Source organism: Pan troglodytes, chromosome 5, assembly GCF_028858775.2.
Source record: "Pan troglodytes isolate AG18354 chromosome 5, NHGRI_mPanTro3-v2.0_pri, whole genome shotgun sequence".
Classification (NCBI taxonomy): Eukaryota; Metazoa; Chordata; class Mammalia; order Primates; family Hominidae; genus Pan; species Pan troglodytes.
In genome coordinates, this window is record NC_072403.2 from 134,351,194 (window position 1) to 134,364,331 (window position 13,138).

General features: G+C 38.6%; 2 protein-coding genes across 9 annotated transcripts in view; one reads left to right on the forward strand and one right to left on the reverse strand.

Moving 5' to 3' along the window:
* SERINC1 (serine incorporator 1) overlaps window positions 1–2,021 on the reverse strand; it is a 28,570-nt gene extending 26,549 nt beyond the window's left edge. The window contains exon 1 of the mRNA XM_518719.7: window positions 1,833–2,021. Coding sequence (XP_518719.2) covers window positions 1,833–1,871 — 39 coding nt within the window. The 5' untranslated portion in view covers window positions 1,872–2,021. The remainder of the gene's footprint in view (window positions 1–1,832) is intronic.
* A 27-nt stretch (window positions 2,022–2,048) lies between these two features.
* Window positions 2,049–13,138, forward strand: part of PKIB (cAMP-dependent protein kinase inhibitor beta) — a 256,176-nt gene continuing 245,086 nt past the window's right edge. For 2 of the 8 annotated variants that reach the window (XM_063813403.1, XM_063813407.1), the window contains exons 1-4: window positions 2,049–2,175; window positions 8,014–8,102; window positions 12,058–12,115; window positions 12,317–12,436. The gene's annotated coding sequence lies outside the window, so the exon portion shown is untranslated. Of the gene's footprint in view, window positions 2,176–8,013; window positions 8,103–12,057; window positions 12,116–12,316; window positions 12,437–13,138 lie in introns of those variants that run through there. The other 6 variants (XM_063813402.1, XM_063813408.1, XM_063813404.1 and 3 more) reach the window with 4 other exon arrangements.

Genomic DNA, 13,138 nt, shown 5'->3' on the forward strand with positions numbered 1-13,138 from the left:
CTGAGTGTTACTTTTGAAAAGCTGAATAAATTTTAATTTCATCAAAACCTCTAAGTAAATGAGCACATTAACTGTTAAGAATGTGGAAGAGATGGTCCCCTTCAATGACTATTGGCCTGCAGTAAAATCAAACAATTAATGAATAGAGACAGAGGCACAAGGAAGAAAAGGGAAAAAGATTACTGAAACTGCAAACAATAAAATAAATTCCAAACTGGGCACGGTAGCACCTGCCTGTAGTACCAGCTACCTGGGAGGCTGAGGTTACACTTAAGCCCAGCAGTTCCAGGCTGCAGTTCACTACGACCATCCCCTGCACTTCAGCCCAGCCAATACACTTAGACCCCCATCTCTAAAAAACTGCCTCACTGCTTCTACCTTTTTAATGTACTTCGCTATTAACACAGAAACTAAAAGGCAGGGTCAATTTTATCATGGACATTCTTCTAATCAATAAAGGTGGCGATCTATGTTGTAAAAGGGAAAACATGTATCTCATCTTTTAAATCTATATTATATACAAAAAACTACAGCACGCCCACTTCATAACTGGACAAGATACGACATTACAAATTGAATTGCATAACATCTTCCAATAAAAAACCGATGAAAACAATCTTATATGATAATCAATTATCAGTTTTCAAAACTGTTTATCACACTAAATATGCCTCTTTTGTATAAAAGTCAATAATTAAACTCTCTAATATCTTGAGATAAAATATTCCAGGCTTCCGTGCAAGAAGAAATACCATATAATCAAAAGAACAGACTGGCTGGAGTAACAATCCCCACATATTTGATTAAAATTCAACATTTTTAGTTCAAGACATATCAAAACCTTTAAGAGTATATATAACGGAATCATTTGGGAAGTCAGAAAAGCAATTGTTAGAAACAGAATTAACAAATTCCAGACTAAAGAAAAGTGATTTGAGTCCAAATACCTCGCCTAAAATTACAAATATCTTTATTAACTGCACTGCCAATGTTTTGCCTACTGTTTTGGAGGGGGCAGAGATTATCTTAAATAAACTGAAATTTGTGCCACATGGACCAAAGTCTTGCCACTATACTGAAAATAGTTTAACAACTCTTTAATGAAAATGCAATGTACAGCTAATTAAGCACGAAATTTCAGATGACACACGCATGTTTTGTGCCTAAAGACAAAATTGTCATTAGGCACAAGGCATGCGTGTGTCATCTGAAATTTCAATTTTAAGTTGAAATTTGAAATTGACACTTCAAACAGTTATGGCAGAGCTATGACTATTTGTTTCAAAAACAATATTACTACATTAACATTACTGCCAGGCGGTTCCAAATGACGACAGGCACTTTTTAATCATAATCTGCGCCACTGAACAAAGAGGGCGACATGAATCCAGGAACGACAGTGCGGCAGTCTGAGGTCGCCAGGAAAGAGATGACAACAGAGTGGGTACCCCACCGAAGGAAAGGGGCAAAGACCTTTGTAGAGATGGCCTGCGCAGATACAAACAAAACCACGAAAAGGGACCTGAAAGAATGGGAGACAGCGTTCACGAAGCAGGGGTGGGGGAGGGGCCCTATTCTAGTTCTCTTCCTCAATTTGGGTCATCTTCCCATCGCCACTAAACCTTACGGCCAGTGATCAGTTCTTCGCAAGACCCAAAGCTCTGAAGCTGAGTCTGAGTGACGAGAGGAGACGGGAGGAAAACGGGGACACAGAGGGCACTCCCTGTTGGGTGGGGCACCACATTCCCGCCGGGCTCACCCAGCCCCGGCTCGGATAGCCTTCTCTTTGGTCTCTCACACTAGCACCCCAGAGGCCGCAAAAAGCACCTTACCCAGCTCGCCATGGAGCACAGCCCCAGGACGCTCCCCATCTCCACAACGTCACAAGAGCAGCGGATACAGACAAGATGGAGACAGCGTCTTTTTCGCCTTTCCGAGATTATTTACTATCTGCGAGACACTTCCGGACGCACAGCGCAACCCGCCCCTCAGCCTCGCGTCACTTCCTTCCAGGCCTGGGTGGGATAAAACACGGAGCGCGCAGCGCTGAGACTGCGCATGCGCGTCACTAGACGACACGGCTGTCTTCATTCCTGGAGAATTTCTCAAGGACTGCTGGCTGGAAACTTAACGGCTAATGTGGATCTGACCGTAGTTTGCCAAATTAAGAAAACGGTGTGAGCAAAACCCACCTTTACCTACCATTCACTTGCATTTGGGCATTAGTAGAGAACAGAGCTGAGGTGGTGGTTGACGTTTTGCCCTCCTTCATCTGAGGAACCTCTCTGCTTTTTAGGGGATTGCTTCCTCTTTCTCAGTCTTTGTCCGTCCTAACTCCACTTATTTCCCATTTTTCCCACGTTTGCATCCTGTTTTGCTCTTGCGTTTGCAACGTATTCCTGCAGCCCGCTGCCCGGAACAAGTTTTATTGGGATATTTATATTCATCTGTGTGCTTCAGTTTCTCTGTATCATTTCTGTTTGCTATTGACTTATATTTTAATTTCTTGTGCTATTAAGATGTTACAAGAAATTTGCACGTTAAAATTATTTTTAATTAGTTAGATAAGACATTATCATACTCAAACATTGATTTCGAATGTCATGAGCTGTTGAGGCATGTGGAACCCTTGCATATTAGGTGATGATGCACATCTGCAGGGAATGCATTCCTATAAAAGTTCCAGTTATTTTTTTAGAGTTATTTGTTCGTGAAAATATTCTGGGAAACAGCTCAAACTTGAAATAGTCATTCCCATAACTAATAATAAGAAAGTGTTGTAAAATCTACAAAAATTGCATGGGTTGAGGTGGGATAAACACCTAAGAATCTGGAAGAATGTCAGAATCCCTACTCCTAGTTATTGTAACCACTAAGGGGCAATCTTGCTTTATTCTTCTTTGCCTTATCTGTGGTTTTGTAGACCACTCTTAAAGCAAAGTATTATAATAGAGCATCCATAAGGTTTAAAGAATTGTGGAAATGCCTGTAATCCCAGAACTTTGGGAGGCTGAGGCAGGCGGGTCACAAGGCCAGGAGTTCAAGACCAGCCTGGCCAGCATGGTGAAACCCCATCTCTACTAAAAATACAAAAAATTAGCCGGGCATGGTGGCACGCGCATGTAATCCCAGCTACTCGGGAGGCGAGGCAGGAGAACTGCTTGAATCCGGGAGGCAGAGGTTGCAGTGAGCCGAGATTGGGCCACTGCACTCCAGCCTGGGCTGCAGAGCGAGACTCCGTCTCAAAAAAAAAAGAATAGTGGAAATGGAAATTACAAACCTAACAATATTTTTAATTATGCTAAACTTAATACTTTATTTATGGGAGAAGAGAATCCTAGTATCTCAAGTCCTTAAACTTTTCAAAGTACCAGAGAAGGAGACAAAAAACACTTATATGTGAGTAACTTTAAGGTCGTAAAGAATATGTTTATTAGCCAAATGGAGAATGGGTCTCTTAAAATTTAAATTTGCACAGATTCTTGTCTCTTGCTACATTTAAGAGGGTTTCTGAGATATTCATAAGTTCTTGCACTATTCAATAGAGTTTTTTCACCTGAGATATTCAGAGTTAAATACAAAAGTCATATTAATCTTTCTGGCATGTAACACTTGGCCTTGAAATACATTTAAAAAAATTTATTTAACCTGTAGGCTATGCGGAGTGGAATTTGCTCACTTAAGTTATTATATATACAACATTAATTGGACACGACAGTATATAAATTATAGACTATTTTATTCGTTAGAAGAGTCTTCGACACCAGTCTCATTTTTCTCTTTGCCAACTATGAAAGAAAATTGAAATGATGACTTTTTCAAATTTCAACCCAAACACAGCTCAAAGCATAGTTTTCTCAATATATACCAGCTATTAGTAGGAGCACCCATTTCTCCAGGTGACTTCCTGTAGCACACGTATAACTTACAATGCCAAAATACAAATTAGTCTAAGTAAGTACATTAGTAAAAAACATTCTATCTAGCTGAGCATGGTGGCTCACACCCATTATCTTAGCACGTTAGGTGGCTGAGGCGGGCAGATCACCTGAGGTCAGGAGTTCCAGACCAGCCTGGCCAACATGGCGAAAACCTGTCTCTACTAAAAATACAAAAATTAGCAGGGCATGGTGGCACACCTCTGTGATCCCAGCTACTCAGGAGGCTGAGGCTGGAGAATTGCTTGAACCCAGGAGGCAGAGGTTGCAGTGAGCTGGGATCGTGCCACTGCACTCCGGCCTAGGTGATAAGAGCAAAACTCTGTCTCAAAACAAACAAACAAACAAAAAAGCCATGCTATCTAATAACTCAGTTCTCTGACTTGATTAAGGGCTAGTATGCCAAAAAACAAAAAAATTGGAATATTGATTTTTTTGAGAATGTTACTAAGTGGCCATGCTGGAAAAAGTTTTCAGATAAGCTTGGATGGTACTGCCTGTTACATTCTTCTCTTGTGACTGATGTTGCATATTAGCATGTTCAATTCCTTCACTCCTAATGTTTTCTAAACTTGACCTTAAAAAATCTTTTTTTCTTATGAAATGTATTAATATGCACTGTAAGTGTTCCATGAAATATAGTTTAAGAAATACTGATGGAGGGAAGGATGGACTTCATAGCCTTCTGGCAGCCCTCCTAGAATATCTTTTCTCATAATGAAACTTTTGATCCATATGTGGCATCAGAGAGCTGAAGGTTATGTTTGTTGTCAAGAATCAGAGCATGAATGCTCTGTGTTGTCAATTAAGGACAAGACATAGACTTTAACATTCAAATAAATGGTATGTAAAATTAATAGTCTCTTAGGGAAATTCAGGGGAAAGACCAAAATACTTGTCAGAATAGACATGCAGAAATGGGCTGGGAGATCTGTCAAGTACTATAGACAGGCTTAAGGTTTTCCTTAGAAGATAGTCCAGGTTCATTCTCACATATAGGTAAATGAATTCTCCCAGATAAACTATAGTTGTGACTATTGTGCCCTGAGAAAAATGTAAAGCAGGATTACGAAGCTTATCCTAGTCATAGTAAAAATTTCAATAATGGATTCACAAAAATCAATATTAACCAATGTAATTTCAGAATGATTTAGGTACAAAATTTAGGTTTATGTAAGTCACTCTCAAATATAGATTTGTCAGTTATCAGTCATTTTGGTTTGTTGTTGTTCTTGTTATTGTTTTGAGACGTAGGCTTGCTCTGTTGCCCAGGCTGAAGTTCAGTGGCCTGATCTCGGCTCACTGCAAACTCCACCTCCCAAATTCCAGCGATTCTCCTGCAACCGCTGCCTGGAGTGCAGTGGCCTGATCTCAGCTCACTGCAACCTCAGCCTCCTGAGGAGCTGGGATTACAGGCGCGTGCCAAAACTCCTGGCCCATTCAATTTTTGAGAGAATACTAAAAATAATAATTTTATTTTCAGAAACCACATCTTCAGCATAAAGGAAAATAAATGTCTATAACCCTTCGCCACCTCTTGTAATTCCTGTTGAAATCCATAAGGTTATGCTGGGTGCAGTGACTCACATCTTATTTCCAACACTCCAGAGACTGAGGCAGGAGGATAGCTTGATCACAGGAGTTAGAGACCAACCTAGGCAACATAGTGAGACTTCGTCTCTATAAAAGTAAAAATAGGCCGGGTGTGGTGGCTCACGCCTGTAATCCCAGCACTTTGGGAGCCCAAGGTGGGTGGATCACCTGAGGTCAGGAGTTTGAGACCAGCCTGGCCAACATGGTGAAACCCTGTCTCTACTAAAAATACAAAAATTAGCTGGGTGTGGTGGCATGCGTCTGTAGTCCCAGCTACTCAAGAGGCCGAGGCAGGGGAATTGCTCGAACCTGGGAGGCAGAGGTTGCAGTGAGCCGAGATCACGCCACTGCACTCCAGCCTGGGTGACAGAGTGAGACTCTGTCTCAAAAAAAACAAGTAAAAATAAATAATCAATCCATAAGGATGTAAAAATAAATAATCAATCCATAAGGATATGGTTTAGAATCATGTATATCACATTAAAAATTCCCAGTGTAACCTAGAATCAGTGTGTCTCCATCAAGGTTGACTAAAATTAGACTCATCTTTGGTCCCATAATCCTTCCTGCCTTTACACAAATCTCTGTAAAAACTTTAATTTTTATCCTAATAAATGATCTGTATCTCTGAAATATTGTGAGAGTGGAACAGATTTTAAGGAAAATAATCAGGTCATATTTTTCTGGAAATTAGAAATTATACTGCTTAGTTCTCTTGTCCTTAGTACATCAACACTAAATATAATGAGGACTGAAACATCTTGGCCCCCCCACAGTAGTTAAAGGATGAATAAAATTTGTGCATAGTTTGTTATATAATCCAAGGAGAGCAAAAATATAAAAAGTATTTTATGGCTTTTATCCTAAATTAGTTATATCTTAAATGTAAACATGTTTAAGTATTTCACAGATATTCTGAAAGGATAAGCCAAAAATAGATTAGGACACAGTAACCCATAGGGGTCAGTATAAACTTAGAATTGGAAGAGACCATATTCTGATTAAAGACATGCTTTTATCTGTTAAGACAGACATTGATAGTTTTGGAAAATAATTCAAAACTAAGATATAGTGTCAAATGTACAAAAACTCTCTTCAATTATGGTCTTAATGTTAAAACAGCAAATGAACAATATTCTTTCCACACAGATTTTCTTATTTTGCTGAAATCTAAGCCTGTAATTCCATAACAAGCAGATATGTTTATACCAGTGAAATAGATGTCTACAAAAATATGTTTATTTCAGGTAGAACATACATAAATTCAGGAAAAAAGGAAATATTCACTGTGTAAATAATAAAGTGGATAGCAAATTCAAATATGTGTCTAATATTTAATGTACTATTTTATAATCATTGAGAAGGGAGTGACTTCTTGAAAAAGTGTAAATGACATTTCTAAAACATTTCACTTTTCAAGGGCAGATGTATTGACCTTGATAAAATATAATGAAATTATATACTGAAGAAATTCTTCACATTCATTCACCCAAAACGTTATTTATTTGTGCTACAGAAAGGAATCAACTAGTTCGATTTGGCACTCATCAGATTTTTGAATTCTTATTAAACATGTTATTAAGGCAACGTCTAAATCAGCACCTTCCAATAGAAATGAAATGTGAATCACATTTGTAATTTAAAATTTTTTGTAGATGTATTAAAAGAAATGGATGAAATTAATTTTAAAGATGCATTTAATTGAACTCTATATCCAAAATATTTCAATGACATTAATATAAAAATTCTTAATAGAATGTTTTACATTATTTTTCATATAAGTCTTCAGAATCTGGTTGTGTTATATAATTAAGAGCACATCTCCATTTGGACCAGCATATTTCAAATGTCCAGTAGTCCCTATATTGGACAATGCAGGTCTGTAAGCTGAAGGAGAAAGTCAAGGCAATTATCCAGGTGATACAAGCTAAACAAGGAAGCAATCATATTTTTCTTTGTATAAGTTATTTAGATATTTCAGATAAAGTGGTTTTAAGCCTGTGTATTTGCTTTAGGTATTGAACCTAAATTGATTTCTTATATAAAAATCAGATATGAGAGATTTGTAAGAAGGATAAATGTTATATTCTGATAATCATTTAGGCTATCAAAGTACTATACTATATGATACTATATGAAATTTGCCAGATTTGACTTTATTTTCCAGTAATCCATATATTCCATTATGTTATTTTAGCCAATTTATCCTGATTTCTTTTTTATTCACCTGAATTTCTATGGCCTTAGCTGCTTTCTTTCCTCCAGAATTAATTGTAAGAATAGAATGATATCCAGAGGCCCTGACATTTTAAGTGGCCTGATCTCAAGCGACTTCAGACAGTGATTTTTTATTCTTACCCAATTCTCTACACCTCACTCCACTGACTGTATTGTCCATTATTGCGTAAAACACTTTGGCAAATTCATACCTAAAGCTCTTTCTACTGAGTGATTAAGAACTTTGGGTACTTTTTCCTCACAGTTTTTACCCTGTTGAAGATTTGCTTTAACTTCAAAAGCGATGACAAGACAGTATGGACACCCCTTCAGGACCAACCTGATAAGTCACTGGTAAGGTCTTAATTTCTCCATAAAGCTTCCTAATATTTTCTAGTATTAAGGTCTTCATATCCCGTAACCCGCTTTGCATCACCTGCAGAAATCCTAGGCTTAGCTGTTTGGTAGCATCTGGCTGTGTCATTTGTTCTATTATTTTTCGCAGGCTCCCACCTAGAGTCCTGTTACAGTGAAGGCTGGCTTCCACTAGTTTCCATTATTGCTTATGGGTCTGTCCCTTTTCTCCAGAAAAGTCCTATCTTTTTAAAGATGTAATGTCAGATGAAGCTTATGAACCAACCACAGGGCATTTTTTTAATCGACATCTCCTGAAGGAAATTTTCTGCCTCAGCTGGCCTGACTTACTTGTATTTTGTGGCAGAATCCAGTCTTTCTAGGAATCATCCAGTTTTAAAAATCATCTCAGTGGTTGTAGAGCTGAGAGCAGAATTCTCTCTACCTATTTTCTCCGCCATGGAGAAAGCATTCCCAGCATCATTTATACAAATGCTATGCACATTTCCACTTCCCAGCAATACTCATCCAGCAGTTTAGATGCCATGGGAGGGTACTCCATAGTTCAGTTCTATGGTATGCTTTGATATGGGCATGGCTGGACACTGCACATTGTTCAGCAATTCCAAATGGTAGTCTTTAGTAAGAGAAAAAACATAATTAGAGTCACTTAACATATTATGTGGCGGCGGGGGGTGGGGAAATATGCTTTAAGAAGTAGCTTTCACATACAAATGGAGTCCAAAATAGTGAACTTTTCCCATTGGATATTTATATGAATACAACCATGGATTAAATGCCAATAGGAGAAAGTGTTTTAGAGACATGCTTAAAATCTGGAGAAAGAAAACAAAAAACAAAAAAAAACTCCTGCAGCCAGCTCAGTGTCTGCCCAAACAGCCACCCAGTTTTGTGCTTGAAACCCAGGGCCCTGGTGGCGTAGGCACTGGAGGGAATCTCCTGGTCAGTGGGTTGTGAAGACCGTGGGAAAAGCATAGTATCTGGGCTAGAATGCACCATTCTTCATGGCACAGTCCCTCACGGCTTCCCTTGGCTACCAGAGGGAGTTCCTCGACCCCTTGCACTTCCCGGGTGAGGTGATGCCCCACCCTGCTTCTGCTTGCCCTTCGTGGCTGCACCCACTGTCTAATCAGTCCCGATGAAATGAGCTGGGTACCTCAGTTGGAAATGGAGAAATCACCCACCTTCTACATTGAACTTGCTGAATGCTGCAGAGAGCTGTTCCTATTGGGCCATCTTGACTAATTTTAAGAATATTTTTAAGAGCCTTTCCAGGGCTTCTTGCTTTCTCTAGGCAGACTCTCAGAAGCTCTGTCCCAGACACATTAAAGCAGTAATAAGCAACTTAATGTCTTAATCCTGCCCTGAGAAAGGTACTTCATACTTTATAGAGTTTTGAGGCACTAAGAATCAACAAAGGGGAAAAATGTTCCTTATCCTAATTGAGTGGCCTAGGAAACAACATGTAGTATTATGACTATGTGTTTTAATTCTGTCAATTAGAACTCAAAATTTTCTTTTTAGTCAGATCAGTTCTATAGTTTTGATAAATATCACAAAACAGAAATGAGAGTACAATGCATTTACTCATGAGTGCTTAGACATCAGAAGTCTCATTATTTTCTTTGCCCTCTTTCCTAGCTGTTAATATAATGCTAAGATTAAGTTGACACATTGACTAGACTGTGATCTCTCTTTGCCCTCTGCTTTATTTAAAGATTTTCCTTTGGCGAGCAGTTATATATCAGGCACTCCCCAAACCCAACATCAGAGACACTCAAAATTGCCGTGAATATTCTAGTAGCAATCTCAAAAGTTTTAAGTTCTTTTGTATATAGATAGACTTGACACATTCTCTCAAAGCATATACTGTTTCTTGCTTTCCACTGTCTACAATGCCAGTGCCGGTATTGACTGTAAGAGCTTCCCATGGCATGAATAAACAGTGAAAAGGTCCAACAGAGCTTAAAGGTATATAGAAAAAATAATAGAAAGTTAAAAAAAGATTAAAGAAAACAATGAGTATATTTGTAGAAATAAGTGAGGTTAGTTCTATTTGATTTGTAGTGGCAACCATAGTCAATTTTTTTTTTTTTTCTTGAGATGGAGTCTCGCTCTGTCACCCAGGCTGGAGTACAGTGGTGCGATCTTGGCTCACCGCAAGCTCCGCCTCACAAGTTCATGTCATTCTCCTGCCTCAGCCTCCTGAGTAGCTGGGACTACAGGCGCCCGCCACCACGCCCGGCTAGTTTTTTGTATTTTTAGTAGAGACGGGGTTTCACCGTGTTAGCCGGGATGGTCTTGATCTCCTGACCTCATGATACACCCGCCTCGGCCTCCCAAAGTGCTGGGATTACAGGCTTGAGCCACCATGCCCGGCCTATAGTCAAATTTTTTAATAAAAATGCTAACCTACACTTAGTATATCTAATAACAAATGCACTATTTTGATTTTCAATTCTGATTTTATGCATGTTTGAGTAATCGATGCATACATATGTAATATTTTAATGTTAGTAATGATAAAGAACAACTACAATTTATTTAAATAATGTTTCAGGTACTTTTTTCTATTCAAGTTATTTAATCCAAAGGGAAGAAATTTTTTGAAAATGTAGTAATAGTGATCCTGGAAAAATGTCATGTTCTATTTATATGCCTACAGTATTTACTCCATTTCTATCTCTTTCCTTTGATCTGTTTGATGGCTATGCCTGCCTTATATTTCTAAGAATTTTTTTTCAAACAATTTTTAGTGGGTTGTGGTGTTCATCTCCGTTTCTTACTGTACAAATACTTTTCTGTTAAATTTAAAGGTTACTCTCTAAAGCTTAGTAGGTGTGCTTTCATTTTCACACTGATAACTAAAATCCACATCATTACTAATCATAGACATGCATATGTGTTGATTATAAAGTGATATTGTACATACCACAAAATCAGAGATACAAAAATAATCTTTTGTTGTTCTTTTTAAAAAAATGTAGAAATATCATAAAATGAAGTTAAATTGAGTAAATCTTAAGACATCACTTAGTCAAGCTCCTTGCATCAAATCAAGCCCATGATTATATAAGTGTATAGAAAAGCCCACAAAAAATTAAAAAGAAAGCTTTTCAGTGGAAAACCTGACAGACACCTTATCCAAAAGATCAAAGTTTTAACATCACCAGTAATAGAACAAATAGGTTTCATGTGTCTTCTGATGTAATGCACTAAGGAGTGAGCACTATCACTCCTGAGGCATTTTTGCCAAAAACATATAAACGGGAATAAATCATGAAGAAATATCAGACAAACCCAAATTAAGGGACATTATGCAACATAAATGGCCTGTACTCTTCAAAATGTCTAGGTCATGAAAGAAAAGGACTAAGAAACTGCCCAGATTAAAGGAAACCAGAGACTTGACAACTAAATGCCACATGTAATCATGGATTAGATACTGGAGCAGAAATAACAATACTAATAAATAATTACTGTTACTGCTGTAAAGAACATTATTGAGACAATTAGCAAAATTTGAATGGGGCTTGTGAATTACAAAGCAGTATCATATCAAAACTGATTTTCTGTTTTTGATTGTTATAATGTGGTTATGTAGAAAAGTATTATATTTTTGGAAATGTACATTGTAGTATATGGGAGTAAAAAGGATCATGTTGGAAATTTATTCTCAAACGGTTTACAAAACAGTATGTATGTGTGTGTGTGTTTGTGTGTGTATGTACACACACATTGTGTAAAGTAAACAAGATAAAATTTTAATATTTGGTGAATAGAGGTGAAAGATATATAGTAAATTTTGTACAGTGTTTGCAACTTTTCTGAAGTCAGAAATTAGTTCAAATTTTTTTTAAATATTGCTTTGGCTTCCTATTTTACCTGTAGTTAACTGTGTCAAAAATATGCTAATTATGTTATCAACACCCAGGGTTTTTGTAATCTCGCAATATTGAAATCAAGAGACATCACAGAACACAGCAGCAAAGGTAAGTTTTTTTTTTTTTTTTTTTTTTTTTTTTGAGACGGAGTCTCGCGGTAGCCCAGGCTGGAATGCAGTGGCGCGATCTCGGCTCACTGCAGGCTCCGCCCCTCTGGGGTTCACGCCATTCTTCTGCCTCAGCCTCGCGAGTAGCAGGGACTACAGGCGCCCGCCACCTCGCCTGGCTAATTTTTTGTATTTTTGGTAGAGACGGGGTTTCACCGTGTTAGCCAGGATGGTCTTGATCTCCTGACCTCGTGATCCGCCTGCCTCGGCCTCCCAAAGTGCTGGGATTACAGGCGTGAGCCACCGCGCCCCGGCAGCAAAGGTAAGTTTAATTTTATTCCAGCTTGTGCTCAAGGGAGCTAGCACTGAGAAAGGAAAAAGGAGTTGGCTGTTCCCTGAGGGTAGTGTGTGGGTTAATTTAATAGGCTCTTTTCATAGGGAAAGGTTATATTAGGGCATATATAGGACAGCTTTTTCTAGTGCTTGCACAGTAGCTCAACATGCTTCTCCATACATTACATGTAGCATTAGCATTTAAAATCTCCACCCTTGTGTGTGAATTTTAGCATTAAAATGAGGAAGAGATAACTTTAAGTTGGATTTTTTTTTTCTTTTTTCTTTTTTTTAGATGGAGTCTTGCTCTGTCACCCAGGCTGGAGTGCAGTGGTGCGATCTCAGCTCACTGCAGCCTCCGCCTCCCGGGTTCAAGTGATTCTCCTGCCTCATCCTCCTGAGTAGCTGGGATTATAGGCATGCGCCACCACACCCGGCTAATTTTTGTATTTTTATTAGAGACGGGGTTTCACCAAGTTGGTCAGGCTGTTCTCGAACTCCTGACTTCGTGATCTGCCTGCCTTGCTCTCCCAGCGTGCTGGGATTACAGGTGTGAGCCACTGTGCCCGGCCACTTTAGGTTGGATTTTAAGTCCAACTGCACGTGCAAGGCTCTGGGGAAATCCCTACCCCCCTGAAATAGGAGCTTGCTGTTAAGTTTCTTGGGTCTCTTGTCACTGATTGGCTGAAAG